The sequence below is a fragment of the Thamnophis elegans genome, chromosome 3 (assembly GCF_009769535.1).
Source record: "Thamnophis elegans isolate rThaEle1 chromosome 3, rThaEle1.pri, whole genome shotgun sequence".
NCBI classification, from domain to species: Eukaryota; Metazoa; Chordata; class Lepidosauria; order Squamata; family Colubridae; genus Thamnophis; species Thamnophis elegans.
This window is the reverse complement of record NC_045543.1, coordinates 130,762,199-130,787,306: the sequence shown is the minus strand read 5'-3', so window position 1 is coordinate 130,787,306 and position 25,108 is coordinate 130,762,199. Positions and strand designations below refer to the sequence as shown.

The following is a 25,108-nucleotide window of genomic DNA, read 5'->3' as shown; positions in this document are numbered from 1 at the left end:
ACACTAGTTGTATTAGTACCACTGGTAGTATCCCTAACTGATTCCTAAAGTAGTGTACATGCTAGTGAGGTGTCCCTCTATTGCAGTTTTCAGTGAAACCAATGGATCTGCTGTCTGCTATAATCTTTGTGATGTGAGGCACTGAATTAGTTGAATTTGTTTACAGAGAAAAATACATGCAAGTTTTTGGCTTGACTTGTAACCTGATATTTTCCAGATATCATCATACGAAAATGCCTCTTAATTCCTTGCTGGGGATTATGAGAATTGTAGTTCCAAGCATATCCAGAAGGTGCCAGAATGAGGGATGTTGAATTAAAGATTTAGAAGGGATATTTTCTTTCCCCTTCCAGATAAAAGACAGACAGATTAGTCTATGCCAAACTTCTATGTGCTTAATTGTATATACATTGTGCTCTGCTTTGCATGTAAAAAAGAAAATTCCTTTTCATGGACCATTTCTCCCAAAATACATACTTCTTTGCATAACTTGGGTTCCAAAAAGCCCATTATCCAATTTTGAGCAGTCTACATAATTGCTCATCCAGGAAATGTGGAATAGGAAGTTCATTTCAAAATGCATACCAGATGAAATGATATTTCACTGCAATTCTACTGTCAATCTGATATTTCCCTTCTCCTAAAGCATTTCCTTTAATGCTCTCTTCCTAAAGAAAAAGTAACAGCAGCTGAGAAAATGGCTGATGATGTTTTTCAAAGCCATTCCAGTTTCTGAACTCATTGTTGAGTTCTTATCTAAAGGAAACATTTCCGTTTTTTTAAGTACTTCCACAGAAAAGTTTGGTAATTTTGCCCAGTACATATTGACGGGTGAATTTGACAAGGGCTGCTGGTCTTACCAGAAATGTCCTGCTTATTTTATAAAGTTTAGCTCTATGTGGATGTCCGTATTAAGGTTTGTGTACATTTATATATTATAAGGCTTGTAGGACTTAAAGGGGTTGTTTTAATAATCAGGCAAAACACTAGAAATGAAAAAAAAAATGGAAGCCTTACTTTCCAAATGCAAAATGAAGTTTTTGAAATCTAATACAAAAAAATGTGACATTACAACTAAACAGGTAAATCACATCTGAGCCAGGGGTGAAATTCAGCAGGTTCTGGAAACCGGTAGCAGAAATCTTGAGTAGTTTGGAGAACCAGCAAATGCCACCTCTGGCTGGCCCCAGAGTGGGGGTGGGAATGGAGATTTTGCAGTATCCTTCCTCTGCAATGGGGTTGGAATGAAGATTTTGCAATATCCTTCCGCTGCCACGCCCACCAGGCCACGCCCACAGAACCAGCAAGGAAAAAAAAATGAATTTCACCACTGATCTGAGCCTTTTTTAAATCAAACTTAGCTTTTAAGATTAAAAAACTAAATTATAAAAGGAACTAATGTAATGAGATGAGCAAATAAACAAACAGGAAAATAGCTGACAAACAGGCAAAACTTGAAAAGGGGAATCAAGAGTTGCTAAATAACTGTATTAAGGATGTATTGTTGCTTGCTACTGATATTGGTGCTGCTATTAACATGGATACAACGGAGCTAAGCAATCCATATTTAAAAGCTGCACTGTCTATGCAGCTCTCTACATATTCTGATTAAATAATATTATCCAGTCGCTTTATTTTTGGTAGACTATACAATTATATACAGGAGACAGCATTTCAGGCAGAACAGTGGGGGCAAAAGGTAGAAGGTTGAGAGGTAAAGATTATTTAAATCAGTACTTTTTCAACCTGGCAACTTGCAGATGTGTGAACTTCAACATCCAGAATCAGCATAAAGTCATTTTCAAGTTGCCAAGTTTGTAAAACATTTCAGAGATCCTTATGCTTTATTCTTTAAAGTGCTCCATTTTAACTCTCTCAGGGTTTTTGGTTGTTTCCATGGCCAATTCAAAGGGTTGGTTTCAATCTGTGTAACCCTACAGAGTGTTTTCTTCTCACAGAAACTTCCTTCCATAGAAACCGATTGTTGTCTTAAGGTTATCTAGAATTTTTCCTCTGATAACCACTTCAGTCTGACCTCTTTTGTTCTCTCTTTAAGCCCCGTGACTTGGTGGGTACTTGAAGCTTCTGAACTGATTGTTTAAACTCCTGTGCTGGTCCTGTACTTTATGGGGCCAGCATAAGATTTTGCATGACACAAATGTTTCAGAAATGGCTAACAAAACCAATCAATCAACCAACCAATCACAAAATCTTCTTTCACAATATTAGCAGAAACAATTGGCTTTTCATTTCAATTATCTAGAAGGCTTGATCAACAAAACCCAGGAATCTTAATCTCTACTATGAAGAAACAAGGATAAAAAGTGGCAGCTTTTACTAAAACAAAACTATTTATCTAAAAAAAACATGGGATATGTGACTGGATGTACCTTCGTATGTCCTGTTCCATGTCTGATGAACAATCTTATCCCCATCTTTCTTTGTGAAGCCATTCTTCAGAACTTCCCGTAAAGCGAGAACATAGAGAACTAAAGCATCATGGAAACCTTCAACAAACATGTTCACCTAAAAGCACAACAACATTTCATCGGTGATTTGGCGCATAAGTTCAGCAAAACCATCATTTTATGCATCTTCACAGACATCCCTAGAAGGAGCAAGTGAGGAAATGATAATATGCATGTTATGAGATCAGCCCGAAATGACATGACTTGTGTACCTGATAAGATATCCCCAAATTTGCATGATGGCATTATTTATTTATTTGCTCGTCCATTTCAATTTATAAGCTGCCCAACTCCAGTGGACGCTGGGTGGTACCCACAGGTCAAAAAGACATAAAAGCAGCTAAAAATATTAAATCAACAGCAGCCTGGACTAAAATGTTCTTATAACAAAATCCAAAAACAAAAAACAAAATAAGACCCATTAAACAAATAACAGACATGAACCCCCAAGCACAGATCCAAAGATAGGTTTTCTAAGCTTTTGGGACCACTTTCAAAGGCTGAGGCCCACAACAAAGGATACATACTTCCACAAGATGGCAACATTAAATTGAGAGTCCTGGAGCCCACCAACTCTGCTGGAACAAATGGGACAGGCAGACATGACTGGAGGCAGATGGTCTCTCAGGTAGCTTATGAGCCACTGTGGCTCAGTGGTTAGAGTGCAGTACTGCAGGCTACTTCTGCTGACTGCCTGCAATTTGGCAGTTCAAATCTCCCTGGCTTAAGGTTGACTCAGGCTTCCATTCTTCTAAGGTGGATAAAATAAGGACGCAAATTGTTGGGGGCAATATGCTGACTCTGTAAACTGCTTAGAGAGGGCTGTAAAAGCACTGTGAGGTGGTATATAAGTCTAAGTGCTACTGCTCTTATGTGGCATTATGAAGAACATACCAGTATTTTGATTATCATTGTGGCTTGTTACAGAAGCTGCCACACACAGTGGTTAATAAATGCAGAACAAACGTTGGGCTAAATTATACAAGTACCTTTTAGAAAACAGTAAAACAAAACTGGATTGTCTTTTTCTTAGTGGAAATATATGTGTAAGTGTGTATATATATATATATATACACATGTACATACACACATATATACACACACACACACACACACATATACACACACATATACACACACACACACACACACAGATATATATATATATATATATATATATATATATATATATATATATATATATATATATATATATATATATATATATATATATATATATATATATATATATAATGTCACAACCCCTGGTAAGCCCCAATTATGGGAGGAAGCTAACTGCTTCCATCTTCTGTCAATCGGCTCGTCACAAGAGTTCATCACGACAGAAACCCAATATATTTATCAGCACAAATTTTAAAAAAAACATATATATATATATATATATATATATATATATATATATATATATATATATATATATATATATTGTTTACATATAGATATATTAAATACAGTGTAATTGTCCTGGCATTCCTCTTGACATGAAACAAAAGAAAAACAAATAACACATATACTATTTTAAACAGTGCTAGTGTTGTACATTGATTTTTGACCATCATATTCTAGAATGTCAACTTATCTATCATCCTAATGCCTACATTCTGATACATACATAGTATCTCTTCCCATGTCCACCTAACCTGATTCTTTCGCATTCCAACTTCTATCATGTTTCTAACCATTGATAGAATCTATTCCATGTAGCATAGTATTCTGTAGCTCCTTTATCTTTTAGTTTTAGCGTTAGTCTATCCATTTCCACACAGACTAAGGGAACGTATATTTCTGCCAGCAAAGTCATACAAAATTGGATGCGGCAGAAGATATGGTCTGACCTAGAATAGATAGGACACTCTGAGATGTTTCCTTTCTCTTTTTGTATAATAATTACTCTATATATACTGTATATACATAATCCACCAACTCACTGTATCCCTTTTCCTGTTGAGGATCTGAGAAAGTGCTATCCAAATACACCGTCATTGCCCATGACTCAGGAATAACAAACATTTATTAAACTGCTTTACACAGTTTTATCATGTAGGAAGTTAAAACCCATCCCTCTGCTAGAAAAATGAAATACCCTGGGAAATATTAAGAAGGCAGAATATTATATTTCCCTGGATCAGAAATGGAGAAACACGTTTTTAGGCAGGAAACAGACTCACTCTTAATAGCCCACACTTTTCTTAATGGACCATTGAAAGGCCCAAACCAGTCTATTCTACATAACAAAGAGTTCCCCATTCAGCTCTAGGTTGATGGGATTAAGGCATGATAGTATTAGCCCTTTACCCATCTCACCACAGGGCACCTGGGAAGAAGCAATGCTCAACCAAACTTGGACTCAAAGCACAACCTAAAGAGTTGCCCCTGCATGGCCCCATGGGAGTCTGACAACCAATCAGAATACATTTCTTATACAGGAACAGGAAACAGAGAGTATAAAGCCAGGAACTTTCAGCCCTTCTTTCTCTTTTCTTCTTCACCCAACATCTGGAAGGATGTGATCCCCCTTTTCTGTTCAGGACCTCAAGCCATGTGGTCCTGTCCATCATTAAACCATCTCTCCAAGCAGCCTCTATGTTTCCATTGTCTTTTTCCACACTTGGAGCTGAACCCAGAAGGACATTTCTTCCAACAATCATAAACAGAACAGAAACTCTTAGGCAAGAGGGGAGAAGTGTTTTTATCCCCTGAGTTGAGTTGGCTGCCCCTAGTTCTTTACCCTCCTACAGATACTAGAAACCTATTCTTGGCAGGACTTTGAACGGTAGAACAATTCCATCCTGTAGCTTATTTTCTAAAGATTGCCCTGTATGCGCGCATGTATCTCCACATTTTTGTGGCTCTTTCAGTCAATGGCATGAGCTAAATGAAATGTGCAATACAAGTGCAAAAAAAAAAGCGTATAAATAGCCTTGTGTTTTCGAGAAATCCCGGCAATGCTGTGCTACAAGGAATCCAGCTGTGTAGCTGTTCTCCCTGGGTAGCAATGCTTGCTTGTCCTGTTTGCTGGCCATCTGTAGATTCAGAGAGAATGGGAGCAGCTAGTTTCAATGAATGGGCCTGTCTTCTATGCCAAACTGGTGGGGTACCCTTTTCACTTCCGCTTGCTTTTATTTTTTTTTACAGAATTCTTTTCTGTCCCTCTTTTCAAATCTACGTCCATTTTGGAGCAACCCCAACAGAAAGAGAAAGTAGCATAAAAAGAAAAAGAAAAGCTAATTGCCATATTCTTTGGGCAATTAAAAACAGAAAGGCTAATGAGACTAACTTCCCTGAGCAACAGATATAAAGGCAGGCAGGCCTCTGAATAGGAGATAAAGAAAGCTGGATGGCTTGGGTGGACAAAGGAACACATTAAAGGGAGCTTTATGATTTCACCCACGCTAATTCCAGAAGCCAGTCTCTGGAGTTGGTTATAATTTGAACGCAGCAAAGTTGCACAAATGATTAACAAGTGATTTATAAATTAAGGCAGAAGATTTCTTAAGTACAGGAAATGTCCAAAGTTCTACTCAACCAATGCAATATCAGTTCATGATTTTAAAACACTAGGAACAGACTTTGGGCTCATTTGCAAGGTGTGCATACTGTAGTGATTTTTCCTCCCCAGCCACTTCCTCTCTTTTAATTTCTGAAACAGGTTGGCCTACCGATGATCTGCGGAACGTAAAGTCCTGAAATTGACTAACCCACCCCTGATGTAATTGAAATATTTTACAGTCTGCATGTAGAGCTTTATAGGGAAGATCTGGTTCATTACTTCTTTTTAACAGCAATTTCTTTTCAAAAGATCATTCTATTCTGGCCGTCTATGGTCTCAACACACAATGTAGCAATGCAAGAGAGCTTGTTGTGGTGCATCTGAAGCTCACCTGATGGGGAATAGCATTTCCAGGACCTGCTGGGATTGAAAAACCATGGCTCCTCACTTCATTGACTGTAACTTAGAATAGGAGTGTGGTAGCTCATGTGGTTAGGAAGCTGGGTTAACAACCAGCAAGCTCACTTTGGAGACCCGAGTGCTGCTGTGTGATGGGGCAAACTCCCGTCATTCACTCCAGCTCCTGCTGACCCAGCAGTTTGAAAGCTGGCAACTGCAAGTAGTGAGAGGGGTACCACTCTGGTGGGCAACTTAAAGGGGGACATGAAAGGAGGCCCTAACCAGGCATCTCCTGAGCAATGGTGATGTCACCCGCTAATCTTTCAATCCACAAGGGCCTTAGTGCTTCCAACGTGAGAGCGAGCGAGCAACTTAGAACAGATATTGTGGGGATGAATCCTTACAGCGTAAGTGTACAATGTACACCAAAAGCGTAACAATGCATTTATCTGCAATAAATGACTGTTTTAGGGCTTTTCCATATTGCCCCCTTTTCTATTTCCCAAGCCTTCAGAAACAGTTGGGAGGTGATTGGTAAAGTGACCTTCAATTCTGCTAAGAACAAACAGCCATTACAAAATCCCATACAAAAGGGGAAGCAGAAAACTAACATTTATTCATTTGATTTGATTTGGAGCCTGCCTGATTTCAAACACCTCTGGGTGGCTTACATTTTAAAAATCCTGAATAAGGATTGAACAGACGATGGACATCTGGAATAACACAATGCTCCCAAAACCTCACAGGGACTCAGCAACCACTCTACGCCCCCCCCTCCCCCCGGCCTGAAGCAAAGCCAGGTTTTCAAGGATTTACAGAACACCCTTCATGGTGACAGCTGTATGGATCTTACAGTGCTGATCCAGAGGAAAGGAGCTTTTTGAGAGTCATTTCCTGGGTCCCAATAGATGACACTGATTGGGCCCAGCATGCACCTGTCCTGATGGATATAGTGCAGTGATAGTGAACCTTTTTGGCACTGAGTGAGGGTTCCACCACAAAACCGCGGACGACAAAATCGCGGTCGACGAAAGCGCGTATGTGACGTCATCACAGCGCGACGAAAAAGATCGAAAAATGTAAAAATAAAGCGAAAACCTTACCCTAACCCCCCCAAACCTAACCCTAAACCTAACCCTAAACCTAACCCTTAACGTAACAAAAAACCTAACGCTAACCCTTAACCTAACGCTAAACGTAACGCTAACGCTCTAAACCTAACCCTAACCCTTAACCTAACCCTAACCCTAACCCTTAACCTAACCCTAACCCTAACCCTTAACCTAACCCTTACCTTTATGTGAATCGGCTTGCTGTAATTTAATTTTTATTTCAATTTTTCGATCTTTTTCGTCGCGTTGTGATGACGTCACATACGCGATTTCGTCGACCGCGCTTTTGTGGAACGCGGTTTTGACGGGTCACGCTGAGTGAGTGCCGAAAAGGGAGAACTTCTCACATGCGCACACGCTTCACGTCCATGCGCACACTCTTCCGGGTTGCAACCAGGAAGAGGAGCTGCGCAGGGGGCATGTGCACGCTAGAAAATGAATTTTTGGCATGCACATGCAAGTCTTCCAGTTACTGCCGCACATGCGCCCATGCCGAATCAGCTGGCTGGCGCGCATGCTCATGCTGGGAAACAGAAGACCACCTCTTCCAGTTTCCAGCACTGCCGCACGCATGCCAGCCGATCAGCGCGGATGCATGCATGCTTGAAATCCAGAAGAGGAATGGGAGATGTCACACGTGCCAGGCGACATGGCTCCACATGCTACTTCGGGCCCATGTGCCATAGGTTCACCATCATGGATATAGTGGGATGGGCAGAGATCCTTGGAGACAGACAGACCTCCAATAACCAAACCTCTGTCCCATGAAATATGGTTTGCATTGAAGAAAGGATGGAAATTCACAGTACTGGTTTGAGTTTGAGGCCTCTCTTTTCTTCTCTGGGCTGCTAACAGGGAATGCAAAACAAAAGAAGGAGGCAAGAATGTCCACAAGGTTAAAGTCAAACAATTTGAGAGCCATAACAGTGAGATCTAAGCTTACATTTCATTTGGAAGAGTGTCCTCGCAGTCAAGGAAACATTCTCCCTAGAGAATCTAAAACTCAAATAACAGAGGAGAATCCAGCAAGTTCCTCCCATATTTGAGAGACTGAAAAAAAAAAGAAGAAAAGGCTAATTTTGAAAAAGTAACCTTGTAGAGTTCAAAATCACTTGAATTCTCATAACGTTATTGATTTTGGGGACTTATTGAAGTCTAATGCAACTCCTATTTGGCACACATTCTTCATGTGGAAAGACTTTATAGTTAATCTTTAAGGACTAGATTACATTTTAAAAAGGCAAATTCCATTAAGTGGAGAGAAGCTGACAAAAAAGGGGAGGAAGGGAGAGAGGGAAGAAGGAAGGAAGGAAGAAAGGAAGGAAGGAAACGGAGCAATAATGTACAGTACATGGAATTTATACTCTTCCTTAATTGCAAATCTTTAAAAAAGCACTTAATAGGAAACCGTCTATTTACTAGGAAAATACTCACTGCACACCAATCTCTTAAGGAAGATAATTTTAAAAAAATTCTAATTCTATTTAATTCCCAAGAAAAAGGAAATGAATTGGAAATATTATTATTATCAAGTCAGATGGAGGAGCAGGTATAAAAAAAAGCAGTAATGATTATGTAAGCAATTTCATCCACCCTATAGGAGACAGCACAACCCACTGAGCACTTTCAAAGTTGGATAGAGCCACTTGAATTCTCCTTCCCCCCCACCCTCCACTCCCAAAAAACAGCTAGCTTTTCATCACTGTCAAACAATATTTTTGGCTGAAGTCCTTTGGAGCAAGGAAGAAGAAACTGCCAAATTGAAGAATCAAATTCAGAAGAGGGATTTTCTTCAGGAATGTGGCATAAAAGAATTAAATTGCCTAATTAGTTATTTGCCTGATGCAGTTTACTTTTTAAAAACACACCGATCGATTGTTGTGTCTACTTTCAGCTTTAAATAACTGTGCTCTTTATCTACTTCAATAGAAAAAAAATGGCACGCCAGGTGCAAAAAGGAGGCACCGTCCTTGACCTTTCTTAACTCTATTATAAAACAAGGAATTTTGGCAAATGTTGCTTGCACGAGAGTTGTGCCCACTGCAATTCTTTCTTCTATACAACTATTAAGGGTTCTTTGGCTGCATGCAATTCTAGGATATACGTCTCTGCTGCACATGGAAACATTCATCATTTTGCTAAAAATGCAAGTCAAGTTTACTAGAAGTTAAGTTCGAGATGTGCTCTTGTTTTTTCATTATCAGATAAAACAAATAAATGAGTCAATCTTCGAGATATGTTAAATCAGAACAAGGATCACGGAAAGCAACAGGGATGGGGGGGAAAAAACATTTGCCAAGACATCACTGCTGCCTATCCAGAATTCCTCTAGCAACAATTGGTGTTTGATCAAATATTCTCAAGAGTCAAGAATTTGAAGCATTCATTTATTGCAAAAGTAGGGAGGGGGGAAGGATCAGAGAATTGTGCCAATTATGAAAGAGACCTTGTCCTGTTTCCTAGAACAAACACAACCAAGTGAACTGTGGACTCTGAGACACTTATGACCTGTGCTGGTATTGATTGTCTGTCAAAGTCAGCCGCTCTAGTAACTAATCCAAACTAGACATCAAGTGAACGCCATCATTTATATTCTATGTACATGTTCTGACTTTTCTCCCTTAACCCAAAATGATCTGAGAAGACTACAGGTGAGAAAGAGAATGTGGGGAAAACCGGCTTAAATCTAAGACACGCAGGCTTATTATTATGGAGTAAAACAAGAAGCTTGTGGACCATTTCACATTAAAAAGAGAACTGCAGGGAAAGGTTTAATCAGATTCCTTCCTTCCTGAAAGAAGGCTCAATCGTATTTGTATTCAAATATATCTATTATTACAACATGATAGCAGTGTTCCAATATCTAAGGGGCTGCCACAGGAAAAGGGGGTCAACCTATTCTCCAAAGCATCTGAAGGCAGGACAAGAAACAATGGATGGAAACTAATAAAGGAATGAAGAAACCTAGAACTAAGGAGACATTCCCTGACAGTTAGAACAATCAATTAATGAGCGAAATGAAATTGCCTCCAGAAGTTGTGGGTGCCCCAACACTGGGGGTTTTTAAGAAGAGATTGGACAACATTGATCTGAAATGGTATAGGGTTTCCTGCCTGAACTAGAAGACTTCTAAGGTCCCTTCCAACTTTGTTATCCTGTTATTATAGTAAGAAAGAATAGTCTATGAAACTTAAGAAAAGATTCACAGCTGTCCAGTACACTTCTCTGTCATATGTAGAATTTATTTCTTCTTTTTCAACAGCCTTTATTGTTGGTTCTTTCTTTTATATGAAACCTACAAAAAACATTGAGCATTAGCATCCCTCTGGCACAGATGTGCAATCACCATCAGCTAAGGTGATCCAGAATCATCTCCAAGTGCAGAGTGACAAGATCCCAATAGAATGTGCCATCTATAAAAGCAGTGCACCATAACCAATTCTGATAGAAGGCTTTTGAAAAATGATGGAATGAAGAATGAAGTGGCCTTAGAAATATAAATTATAAATTAATAAATACTCTGCTGCTAATCCTCCCTATTTAACTCCTATGTAGTAACAAAACAGGTACAAGTAGATAACAAGAGATAAAGTTATGTGGAATTCTGTTGGTGCTGTTATGTAATTGTACCAGTTTGATATCACAGAAGGGTTAATGAATCACACAGATATAAATTCTGTTGTGTTATCCCATGCAACAAGAGATCTTTTTTAGCTAGGCAGTAAAACTTTCCTCACCATGAGCAAATGAACACCTGCAAATTGTACAAGATAATTCACAGATTGATAAAGGTTCTAGAGACAGCTTAGTAAGCAGTAGCAAGAGTTTCCATTACATGCAAAGATAACTACTTTTCTTACAACTTTACGAGAAAGATATTAAGAAGAAACGGCGTAAATCTCCACTGTAAGAATATTTCAGAGTTAGATTAAATTCTGCGTAAGTAATCATTTAGCTGATGAAATTCCAATAATCCTCCTCTTTCCTAGCTCAATAAATCTTGTTAATGAGGCTCTGTGAGTTGGAAGAATTACTTTCAGTTGAAGTAGCTGCCAAAGTCTAACATAAAATGTATGCCATTTCAAATTAAGTCGTCTGCGTTTATCTTTGCTGGCTGTTGCTGTCTATCTACCAAAGAGGGAATCGACAGTGGGCAGTTAACAATAAGGGAAGTTCTGAGTTGGGGGAACAATCTATAATAATATTTGCTGATTATAAAGTAGTTGAGGAATGTTCTTACATCCATGCCAAGGCATGTGTCTTTCACGCCTTTAGCAGGTTGAAACTCAGCTGCTGCCCCAGATGTGCAGTTTGAAAGCTGGGAGGGGGAGAGAAAAGCATTTAGGAAGCTGTATGATGGAGCAAAAAGTTCAGACCCCCCTTTTAAAGCATAGTTTAATGGCTGCCAATTTCCCCAAACAGCAGGAACACCATGGCTTTGAGGGAAGGAAAATAACAGAAAACACTTGTAAGCTCTTCCAAAATTGTCTTCGCATCCTGCAAATGTCTGAATGACATCTTCCTCTCCCGGAAACTTTTGAACTGTGGCTTGGGCCAAATGTCTGGCTTTACTACCCCCCCCCCCCCCACCAAAAAAAAAGGCTTTCTATAGATAATCAGCATCAAAGGAAGCAAGCCCAAACAAAACCTTCTAGTGATATCTAGTTTCACTGGGGTTTTTCTTTTAATGGAGGATCACTCAGAACAGAAAATCTGCATTTTGAAACCAGTTAATCTAAGCACAAATGCAATTTGTGACACAAGAGTTATATATTCAGACATTGAAAGAAACACCACTTGTGAGGTTAACTGCAACATTTCTCTGGTAGCTCAAGATGATCTGGCATTATCCATGTGTGTTGGTGAGCCTTATATCATCTTAAGATCAGAGGCACTTCCTCCAGCAGTTTAAGATTTCCAGTGGGTGAGCTGAGGTCACTCTCAGAAATTCTATCTATAGCAGTATTTCTCACCCCTGGCTGGGGAATTCTGGGAGCTGAAGGCCACACTCCTTACAGACAGCTGGTCATTTGCATTCTTGAGGAGGGGGGGAAGAACCTTTGGGAAAACTATGACCTGGATGACTGAGAATCTCCATAGACAAAGAAGAAGCTTGCAAACCGAGGGCCTATAGCAGGGGTGAAATTCAGCAGGTTCTGAAAGATTCTAGAGAACCAGTAGCGGAAATTTTGAGTAGTTTGGACAACCAGCAAATACCACCTCTAGCTGGCCCCAGAGTGGTGGGAATGGATATTTTGCAATATCCTTCCCCCAGAGTGGAGAGAGAATGGGGATTTTGCAGTATCCTTCCCCCAGAGTGGAGAGAGAATGGGGATTTTGCAGTATCCTTCCCCTGGAGTGGAGAGGGAATGAGGATTTTGCAGTATCCTTCCCCTGGAGTGGAGAGGGAATGAGGATTTTGCAGTATCCTTCCCCTGGAGTGGAGAGGGAATAGGGATTTTGCAGTATCCTTCCCCTGGAGTGGAGAGGGAATGGGGATTTTGCAGTATCCTTCCCCTGGAGTGGAGAGGGAATGGGGATTTTGCAGTATCCTTCCCCTGGAGTGGAGAGGGAATGGGGATTTTGCAGTATCCTTCCCCTGGAGTGGAGAGGGAATGGGGATTTTGCAGTATCCTACCCCTGGAATGGGGAGGGAATGGGGATTTTGCAGTATCCTTCCCCTGGAGTGGAGAGGGAATGGGGATTTTGCAGTATCCTTCCCCTGGAGTGGCGAGGAAATGGGGATTTTGCAGTATCCTTCCCCTGGAGTGGAGTAGGACTGGAGATTTTGCAGTATCCTTCCCCTACCACACCCACCAAGCACGCCCACGGTAGTAAAAAAAATTGAATTTCACCATTGGCCCCGTACCCAGATTTGTATGCACTAGCATGAGTAGATAAATGACTTGTCCAAGACCTTAGAGAAGTGCCACTAAACTAAAATGACAAGTTACTGAATTAGATAAACCATAGATACTCCTTGACTTACATATGACAGACCTTCTTATGTAAGTACAGAAGTACTTATACCTTGCATTGGACGTTCCAGTAGCTGCCCCTGCCCCTTCCCACTCACAGGACTGCATTTTGGGTGTTTGGCAATTGAGTCATATGTATAGCCATTTGCAGTGTCCCACAGACACATGACCACATTTTATGGCAGTTTTGCTGAAAATGATGTCTACCTCAGGTTTTGGGCAAAACTGAGCTATGGTGGCGCAGTGGTTAGAATGCGGTACTGCAGGCTACTTCTGCTGCCTGCCGGCTGCCTGCAATTTGGCAGTTTGATTCTCATGGCTCAGGGTTAACTCAGCTTTCCATCCTTCCCAAGTCGGTAAAATGAGGATCCAGACTGTTAAGGGCAATAGGCTGACTCTCTAAACCTTAGAGAGGGCTGCAAAAGCATTGTGAAGCGGTATATAAGTCTAAGTGCTATTACTATTGCTAAAACTGGCTATGGCAAACCATTGGTTCACTTAAAGACCACAGCAAAAAAGGCTTGATGACCTGATTTATGACTGTCATGAGTTACGACCATGATGGTAAGCTCCCAGGATTGTAACTCAAGAGACAGCTGGCTAAGGAATTCTGGGAGTTGAAGTCCACACGTCTTAAAGTTGCCAAGGTTGGAGACCCCTGGGCTAGAAGACCTCCAATATTCCTTCAAACTATTCTGCTAATATAACTTTCTCTCTTTGTTGAGCCAATGGTATGTCTTGAGATCAGGACAGCATTGAGGGTCTAGATGTCAAAAGAAGTTCCAAAAGCTATTCAAACAATTGGCTTCCCAAGGAGCTTAGGTTTACAGTCTTGTCTGAGTGATTGCTTTGAAAAATCTAAAACTGGCTGATTTATCTCAGTGGATGCCATTCATGAACTATTTTGTATCTTTTTCAATAAGTTTACAAATGAAAAGAAATGGTCGATTTAAATCAAAAACTATACACGTTAATATTACAGTCAGTACAAGTAATCCTCAACTTACAACCATTCATTTAATCACCGTTTGAAGATGCAATGGTACTCAAAAAAGGGCCTTATGACCGTTTTTCACACTTATGACCATTGTAGCATCCATGGCCACATAATCAAAATTTGGGCACTTGGCATCTGGCTTGTATTTATGACGGTTGCCATGTCCCGGATGATGTGGTCCCGTTTTTTTTTTATCTTCTGACAAGCAAAATCAATGGGGAAGCCAGTAACAACTGTGTTACTAATTAACTGCAGTTATCAAAAAGGTCATCAAATGGGGCAAAACTCACTTAACTGTCTTGCTTAGCAACAGAAATTTTGGGCTCAATTGTGGTCATAGGTTGAGAACTATCTATAAACAGACGGGAGGTAAAGGTTTTGACTTCAACAATGGATAAACACGCCCAATTTCATGCAGCCCCCCACACTGACTTCAAAAGTCTTTTGAAATGTCACAGGATAGGCATCTATTTCCTCCCCCATTGCTCTGCACAGGGGAGAGGAAGAAGTGAGGACCGATGATCAAGAGGTTGTAGGGAAAAACACCCAAAGTGTTGTTTGGCCTGATACTGCAAAGAACAGTTACAGGAATTGGATATGTCTAGTCTAATGAAAAGAAGGATTAGGGGAGGCAGGAGAGCGGCGTTTCCAATATTTTAAGGGCTCCTACAAAGACAAGGGAGTTAAACTATTTTAAATGATAGCAATGCTCTATAGCGTCGTTTTGAGGGTAGAAGTTGAAACAATTTATGTCCAGGATGTGAGGAGTCTGTAGAACTAAGGAGAAATTTCCTAACAGTGAGAGAAATTACAGTATTTTTCAGACTATAAGACACACCCTTTTCCCTCAAAAAAGAGGCTGAAAATCTGGGTGCGTCTTCTACACTGAATACAGCATTTTTTGCCTCCCGAAACTCCGCCTCCTTCACCAAAATGGCAGTGGATAGCTTTAAGAAGGCTTTCAGAGAACTCCTGGGGACTGGGGAGGGCAGAAATGATCAAAACATGGCCTGTTTCCCCCCCCCCCCCCAGCCCCCAAAAGCACTCTATAAGCTTCCTAAAGGCTATCCATGCCCTTATTTTGGGACAAAAAATGGGTCCATTTTTGAGAAAAATGAGCCATTTCTTGCTTGTTTTTGCCCCCCTCCCCCAGGAGCACTCTACAAGCCTCCTAAGGGCTAGTCATGCCCTTTTTTTTTTTTTTTTTTTGAAAAAAATGGGCCATTTTTGGGAGGTTTGCAGAGTGCAAAAACTTTTTATTTTCCTCTTCAAAAACTTGCTGTGTCTCCGGTGCGTCTTATACTCCAAAAAATACGGTAACTAGTGGAATAGCTTGCCATCAGAAGTTGTGGGTGCTCCATCACTGAACATTTTCAAAAAGAGACTGGACAGCCATTTGTCTGAAATGATATAGGGTTTCCTGCTCAAGTAGAGGGTTGGACTAGAGGACCTTTGAGGACCCTTCCAATTCTATCATTCCTTGTTCTATGATTGTGCATCTCCAGTGGGAAGAACCAGACAAGTTTTTGATTTATTCCTGGCTATCTTTGTTATGCAGATAACAATAGGCATTCATCTTGCTTCTCATCAATAATAGTACTGTGCAGGATAAATGTGGAGCATATATCAAAGTGACAAATGGCTTACAAACAAGGATGCAAATTCCCTTCTGAACAAACAGTAGTTCCTATTAGCACTCCTTCCTCTCCTTCATTAAAACCCTTTTTTCAAATTGCTACGTTCTTTTCAAAGGGCTCAGACAACCGTAAATGTCTGTAAAATCCTGGCAACAGTTGCCCTGCCAACTTGCCAAACAACCAGTAAATTTAATTCTCCACTCCAAATTCTTTGTATTGTCTTGCTGATGAAACCTGAATGGCCTCTTCATCAGATTTAGGACCAGCTACAAAGTCAATAAAAGAGGTAATAAAACTTTTGGGCTCCCCATCAGACATTCCATCTCTCTCTCTCTCTCTCTCTCTCTCTCTCTCACACACACACACACACACACACACACACACACGCACACACCAGGCTTCCTAGCTTCTTCCTGATAAACGAAATTTGGATATGTGGCAGTGGCAGGTTCCGGATCCCGTTGCAACTGGTACAGTTGCAACAGGGCCCGGCGTCCTCCACATGAATGCGCCAGCGGGTGCATGTGTCTTCCCTTCCAGCGACACCTCTGTGATGCTGCAGCTGCTCGACAGAGCATCGCGCAGGCGCTTTAAGCGCTGTGCGCAAGTGCAGAAGAGTTTAAAGACAGGTAAGGAGCTCGGGCGGGCGGGCACTCCAGAACACCGTACTGGAACGGTATCCAGTGCTCTGGCAGGCACCGGTACACCCATACTGGGGCGTACTGCTTGCAACCCACTACTGGTATGGGGAGGGAGAGGCATCTGAACTCCCGGTTGGGTTCAATTCCTTATCCTTATTCTTCTACTGCCATCCGAACTTCAGATACAGAGGTGGTATTCAGCCAGTCCTAACAGGTTCTGGAGAACTGGTAGTGGAAATTTTGAGTAGTTCAGAGAACCGGCAAATAGGCTGGCCCCGCCCCTGCTGCCTCCAAGCCTCCCAGCTGATCTTCTTTTGTTGCCCTCAATGGAGAAGGAAGCTGGAAAGCAGGTTAGTGGGATGGGGAGGGAATGGGGATTTTGCAGTATCCTTCCCCTGCCACGCCCACAAAGCCACGCCCACAGAACTGGTAGTAAAAAAAAATTAAATCCCACCACTGTTCAGATATTATCAGCATCTCATCCAGTCTTATCAGTAACATCCCACACATATTTTTGAATGATCACTCTGTAGTTTCATAAGCCATCAATGGTGCATAGGGAAACCACTATGTCCACAGAGCTGTTTGATGTCTCTTGGTGTGTGCTAGTTTCCCTCCCACAACTTTCTTTCTTTAAAAATTACTTAAATTAAAGAGTCTTTAGGTAGAGGTTCCCCTCGCACATGTGCTAGTCGTTTACAACTCTAGGGGGCAGTGCTCATCTCCATTTCAAAGCCAAAGAGCCAGTACTGTCCAAAGACAACTCCGTGGTCATGTGGCCAGCTTGACTAAGTGCCGAAGGTGCACGGAATGCTGTTACCTTCCCACCAAAGGTGGTTCCTATTTTTCTACTTGCATTTTTATATGCTTTCAAACTGCTAAGTTGGCAGAAGCTGGGAGACATAACAGGAGCTCACTCCGTTACCTGGCACTAGAGATTCGAATCGCCAAACTGCTGACATTTCTGATTGATGATACAGGGCCTGCATAGAAATTATTCATGTTTTTATTTTTTACAAAATGTGATAGGAGGTTGGAACCTAATGCTTGGTGTGGATTAAAAGACAAACACTTCATTACAAAATAAACGACTATAAAGTGAGATGTCAATATTGTTTTTTTTTTCATTTTAGATACAATTTGTTCAGCATGGCAAGGAAGCTCTAAATTACAATACAAACAGAGCATCATTTTATGCTTTGAATATTTGTATTTCACTTGAGAAGCCTCATGTGTACTTCACTTTCATGAGCATGGCAGAAGGAAAATATAATTGGCAGTATAATCATCTGTTTCTAGTAAAAAAAATCACTTCATACATCTTCACAAGATCATGACATATACAAATGTACAAAACCTCCAGGTTAATTTAGACATCACACTGGTAGTCCTCAACGTATGACCAAAATTGGGACTAGAATCTCAGTCATTGAGAAAATAGTCATTAAGCAAGATGCCCACATTACTGTTTTATTCAATGACTGCAATCCTGGCATTCTTAATCTCCTGGGTCATTAAGTGGATGAAGCAAAAAAGTTGCCAGCTGAAATATTACAGCTTCTCCCTGGTTAAAGCCTTACCTGATGGCTTCCCCACTGACTTTCTGGGGAAGCCAGCAGAAAAAGTTGCAAATGGCAATTGCATGATCATGAGGCGCTTGAGAACCAGTCGTAAATTTAAGTTGGTTGCCAAGTGCCCAAAATGCAATCACATGACCACAGGGAAAAGAGGGCACAGCATAATGTTTCATAGTGGCCAAAAGTGTTTTTTGTAAATAGGTGACACTTTTCCCTATTCATTGCACCCTCTTGTGTGCTACAAAAGGCACAATCTCATTGTACCGCATTGCCTGTTTTGCCATTTCCATAAGTGGTAGATTATGCTGCAGAATCGATGTGGGCACAGACCCAATGCTGCAGAGATGCACACGTTTTATAATCCTGAATAAAGGGGTTGAAGCACAGACTGGTAAAGACTGGACAGAGTGGTTCAACCATTACTCCTTTTTTCTTCTTTAAGTATGAGAGAGAGAGAGAATAAAATGAAAAACAATGGCATATCTTTCAGGTATGAACCAGCAAACTTCTATACATAGAACTGAATGACTTAGAACAGTCCATTAACTGATGGTTCAAAGTCAGTAAATGAACTGTTTAAGGCAGTGATGGTGAACCTTTTCGGCACTCAGTGCTGAAAAGGTTGTGTGGAAACATTGCACCTGTATGTGCATGCTGGTCGGGACTGCGCTCCATGACAAGCCAAACTTCTGGGTTCTAGCGCACATGTCCACCCGAGGATCAGCTGACCAGCATGCATGCACAGGCCGGTTTTCAGCACTGCAACGGACACAAAGGGATTGTGCTCTGGAAAAGTTGAACTCCCGGGTTCTGGTGTCCCTGACAATCAGCTGACTGGCGCGCAGGCGCCCCCCCCCCCCCGGTTTTCAGCACCGCCATGTACACGAAGGACAGTTGATCATCGTGAGTGCATATGCGCCAGAAACCCAGAAGACAAACAGGCAAGGCCATGCGTGCCGGGTGATATGGTTTCACGTGCCACTTTGGGCAGGCATGCCATAGGTTCGCCATCACAGGTTTAAGATAAATATGGCAGGTGCTACAGGCTTGCAACAGCACTGAAGAAAGTAACTTATGACTTTTTCATAATTGTGACCATTGCAACATCCTCAAGGTCACGTGATCAAAATTCAGATGCTTGACAACTGGTTCAGATCAATGTCCCCACCCGAATGATGAATGAATGTTGCTTACTATTTTACTTCTATGTATTGTTTGTGTCTATTGTCTGTATACCCCCCCCCTCATTTTATGTAAGCCGCCCTGAGTCCCCTCAGGGAAAAGGGCGGCCTATAAGTATTAATAAATGAAATGAAATGAAATGATGGTTGCAAAATTCACTTCAACAGCTGTCTGACTTAACAACAGACATTTTGGGCTCAATTGTGGTCGTAAGTCAAGAACTACCTGTACCCACTATGCTATTACAGAACTCGTAGTAAAGCTGGCTCTGAAAGATATTTAAAGTACTCTTGGAGAGTTGCTGATGGATTGCTGGGGTTAACCTGCAACAAACTAAAACATGTATTCCAAAGCAGACAGGCACACTGAATACATTATAACGTGGGAAAGTGTATTTTTAGATGGAGCACAAAAACAAGCTTTTAAGTCACTTTGATGGCAATTGAGGGACTAGTAGATAATGATGTACTTCAGAAACAGTCATCAGTCTATTCCGGTGAGAGGGCAACCAGCTAGTGTGGATAAAGACACTTTTTGTTTTAAAATAATCAAAATATCAAAGGACAAAGAAACACCAACAGCTTTATAGCAGAATACAAAACAAAAAAAAACAGAAAAACCAGAGCCACATTATTATCTTCACTGCTGAAAAACATGCAATACCTCTGGCTTAACTGTTCTAAAGATGTCAGCAAAGAAAACTCCTGCGGATTTTAATGACTGCAGGGTCAAATCTCAAATTTATAATTCTTAGTAAATTGGTTCACTCAGCAATCCGTAAATTACCATGAAAAAAAAATCTTCTTTTCTTCATGAGTTTAAAGCTCATTTTGACTTGCTTCCTCCCCCTTCTCTTGCTCCCACTCAGAGACAATTAGAAAAAAAAAAAACCTACTCCAGATACTGAATGGACCTATTCACTTGGACAAATTACCCCCTAGCAACAGTCTTTTTAAATTTTCTTTCTTTTCACTTCTGATGCATTCAAATGAGGACACAAAGGCCTGTCTGTCACGAATGGGAGACTTAGACGTTTGGGGGAAAGGGTAGCGCAGCACACCCCACTGAACACGTTACGTTTCAGTGTTGTTCTCTTTCAGTGGTTTTACAGATACAATTTCACCCTTATTTTGCAGCTCCCATCTCTAGACCAATCGAATTCCAATAATGCTAAACTGTCTTTCTGTACGTGGGAAAAAAGAGACAGATAGCTAGAGAGGAAAATAAAAAAATAAAGGAAGTGGAGAGTTTGGCATGAAAAATCACTGATCAGCTCACGGTCTTACTAATTTTGGTGGTCATCCATCCGGCTGTTTTATGCAGTTGATCCAATGTTGCTTCAGACAAAATGTCGCTTTTGTCCTCTTTCATGGAGGAATAGTTGGTTCATTAAAAACAAAAGAGCACAGGATATAAAATTCTCATTATTTTGACTCACTATTTGAGAGAATAAAGTAATTTAATAAAAGGAGGCTGTTCACCATCCCTGCACTGAGGAATAAGAATTGATCTTACCAAGCGATTTATTTCTCCATCACAAACACAGCGTTAAATTGGCTAATTCCATTAGCTTTAAATGAGGAGGGAAAACAAGCTATGGATTGCCTGCTAACCTCAGAAGGCCAAATAGCCAAGGTTATAAAACCATCCCTGCTCAGAATATTGAGTCATAAATAAAAGGACCATTTATTAAGCCCAACCCCCTGAAACCAGTAACAGAGGTGGCATTAAAAACTTTGAAAAAGTAAAGCCTAAGCCAATTTTCTGCAAAAGTTCAGAATTATTTAATAAATAGCTGGCTGTGGCTGACCTTGAGCTGAAAAACAATTTTGGCCAATTAGATATGAACAGCATCTGTTTTTGCCCTGGAACCGCCTTACGTTTTACGCTCATTGTTCATTGTAAAATAAAAATGGACAACAAGATCCCCATGAACTGTTCTTTGCTATTTATTTATCACGTTCTGGAGACCCATTGTAAAAATACTTCTAACTTTAAAAAGGGAGAGCTGGCAGGTTGCATGAAATGTATTTACAATACTTTTTCTGGACCTGGTATTGGTCCCACCAGCACTCATAGAAAACAATAAATGGCCAGTGGTTTCAGCGGGAACTTTCTCAGCCTATGAAGAGAAACTATTAATAACTCCAATGATAAGAAGCTTCCTGAGAATAAGGAGTTTGTTTACTTTGTGGATAATGGGTGTCATAAGACTTGGCTTGGCAATCATGGCAACCATTCTGTAAATAAGTATAACAGAATAACTTAGAATAACAGGGTTGGAAGGGACCTGGGAGTTCTTCTAGTCCAACTCCGTACTAAAGCAAGAAACCCTATACCATTTCAGACAAGTGGTTGTCTAATCTGTTCTTTAAAATCTCCAGTGATGGAACACCTACAATTTCTGAAGGCAAGACATTCCACTGATTGTTCTCACTATCGGGAAATTTCTCCTTAGTTATCAGTTGGTTCTCTTGATTATTTCTCCAGGCAGGGATGGGCTGCTACGGATTCACCTGGGTTCGGGAGAACCCGTAGCTAACGTTATGGCTGGTTCGGAGAACCTCCAAATCCCACCCCTGGCTGGCCCCATCCACTCTGCCCCTCCCACCCTGCCCCTCCCAGGAGTCTCCATGCCGCCCGTTTTGGATGTGAGGTAAATGCAGGAACCGCACAGAGGCTTGGGGAGGAGGAAAAACGGGCCTCCCGGAAGTTCCAGAAGGCCAAAAACGGGCCCATTTCTGACCTCCGGTGGGCCGGCCTGGGGGAGGCAGTTTTTTGCCCTCCCAGAGGCTCGAGGAAAGTCTCCGGAGCCTGGGGAAGTTGACCCCCACCCTTAGGCTGACTAGGCCATGCCCACCATGCCCATGACCATGACCACCAGCAACCAGAGTACCTGTTGCTGAAATTTTTGAAAGCCACCCCTGCCTCCAGGTATCCATTTTGTCAAAGTTCTAATGCTCCAAAAAAGATTGTCTACTGTTGTTATTGTTATTGTTAGTTGCGAAGTCGTGTCCAACCCTATGGACAACATTCCTCCAGGCCTTTCTGTCCTCTACCATCCTCTGGAGTCCATTTAAGGTCACGCCTACTGATTTGGTGATCCATCCATCCACCTCATTCTCTGTCGTCCCTTCTTCTTTTGCATTCAGTCCAGTGGTGGGATACAACCGGTACGCCCGGAACGGTACCTTGTGCTCCCAGCAGGCACCGGTACAGGTGTACCGGTGCCTGCTGGGAGTGCCAGGTACCATTCCGGTACGGTGCTCCAGAGGGCCCACCCCCCCTCACCCGCCTCCTTACCTGTATTTGAGGCGATCTTTCATGCACACACAGAGCGTACAGCACCTGTGCGATGCTCCACCAAGCAGCTGGAGCGCCACGGGTGGTAAGTACGAATGCGTGCACTGTGCGCATGCACATGTTGGACGCCGGGCCCCATTGCAGCGTACTGATTGCAACGGGATCCAAATCCCACCACTGCCTCAGTCTTTCCCAGCACTAGGCTCTGTAATAACCCTTATTACAAACAATTTAATTGCGTTAGAAATAACACAATTAAGGGGAGAAAGTTCCCCCCTTTTCACTATTTAACATATCAACTGAGGCCTTTAATAGTAGTATTACATAATGAAGAACAAATTTGGGAAAGAAAGAAAAATTATTTCAAAAATGGTCCTTCTAAACCTGCAAAGTCTCTTTCGGCTTCTGTGTGTAAGAAGAAAAACAATTGGCTATTTCTGTTTCAATCAAAATCTGTGTGTTGTTATATCTTCTATTCAGACAGCTCTTTAAATCTGTGGTTTAAAAACCTCTGAAATTATAATGGCACAATTGGTACAAATAATCTGGAGGAAATCAGATTTAGTTTTGTTATCGCTCCATTTCTCAGCAAAACAATAAGACCTTCTAAAACAAAAGCCATGTGACTTAGAGCAGATTCTTTAAATAAATGAAATCTCTATTATGAAACTGCCTTCTTGGGAATTAACTGTTGCACTACAACAGTTAATACAACAGTATATATGACATTTGGTGCTAACTTATTAAAATAGACAGCAATTTTAGGAGCAAAGACTAGAGTGGTAAAATGATGGTTCATTGTTAACTGATGAAAATGTAGATCTAGTTGCTAACTAGACAGGCTCTTATTCCAAGATACCTTTGAATTAAGCAAAGGAAAGTAAACAACACTGTTATAGGAATTACTATCGTCATCCAGAACATAAGACAATCATACACCTGTTCAACTTCCAATATGATATATACTATCATCTGATGACAGTGATAGACTTCATTGTAATGCACAATCATAATGTAAAAGAACTGGAACAAATCTGACTTTGAAAATTGTATACCCAGAATCTAATTTCCTAGAACACCGTCTATAATCTTATTGGCCTTTCTTGATCAACTGAAATACAGACATTAACTTCATTGCAGAAAGGCTGAGCAGGAATGAATGAGATTTGATGTAGACAGTCCTTGACCATTTGAAGTTACCTGGTACCTCCTTGGGGGTACTTACAGATTGATGCCAAAGTTCTAATGACCACTCCCCCTGGTCACATGACTGCATGTGAGGCACCTGGTAACTAGCCCCACATTTACGGCTGTTTGCAGCATCCCAAGGTCACTTGACCACATTTTACGACTGTTTTGCCAAAAGCTGGTATTTCTTTCTGGTTTTCAGCAAAACCGGCCCATAGCGAATCATCATCGGTTCTCTTAATGACTCCAGCATTAGTTTCACAAGTGTGGCATTTGCTTATTGACCATTGCAAAATAGGTTGCAAAATCAAGTCACTCATAAGGATGACCCGTTTAATGACTGTCATGATTTATGACTCAGGTGGACAGCTGTGGGTTATCTGTATTCTTTTTCATCAATGAAACAAAGTGTACATTTCTTATCACATTGGTCATCAATTCGCCAGTATAGGACAGGCTGTGTCACAGCTCATGGTTTTGAGAGCAGCCTCTAGTGTGGGATGCATCACCTACAGCAGTGGTCTCCAACCTTGGCAACTTTAAGACTTGTGGACTTCAACTCCCAGAGTTCCTCAGCCAGCAAATCTGGCTGAGGAACTCTGGGAGTTGAAGTCCACAGATCTTAAAGTTGCCAAGGTTGGAGACCACTGACCTACAAGATAGCAATCCTAATTCCTGGTTTATCTTTATCTAAATCTTAAACATATATGAGACTATGGTGAAAATGCCTTCATCTAAAGATTAAGTGGGGTCATAAGCAGAGAGGATAAAAGCCAGGAGTCTCAACAATTGCAATCCTGGCACTCCCAGATGTGGTCATTAAGTAATCATGTTGGTTGTTAAGAATTGGGGGGGGGGAGACCTTCCGAACAATGGGGCCCGCTTGTAAGATGGTACAAGGCGCATCTGACAGCAGCTGGAGAACAACACAAATGTAAGTGAACCCTGTGCTGGGATGAGGAGCAGTAATTAAGGATCAAATCAAGGCCTTCAGGGCAGTGGTGAAATCTTAAAATTTTCCCTACCAGTTCTGTGGGCGTGACTTGGTGGTCACGGTCATGTGACCAGGTGAGCTCAAAAACCAACTATCACACTTCACAGACAAACAACACAAA

At 41.2% G+C, this 25,108-nt stretch overlaps 1 protein-coding gene across 2 annotated transcripts in view; it reads right to left on the bottom strand.

Moving 5' to 3' along the window:
* Positions 1-25,108, bottom strand: part of NPR3 (natriuretic peptide receptor 3) — a 76,720-nt gene that overhangs the window by 15,786 nt on the left and 35,826 nt on the right. For both annotated transcript variants that reach the window (XM_032213464.1, XM_032213465.1), the window contains exon 4: positions 2,391-2,526. In XM_032213464.1, the coding sequence (XP_032069355.1) occupies positions 2,391-2,526 (136 nt within the window). The remainder of the gene's footprint in view (positions 1-2,390; positions 2,527-25,108) is intronic.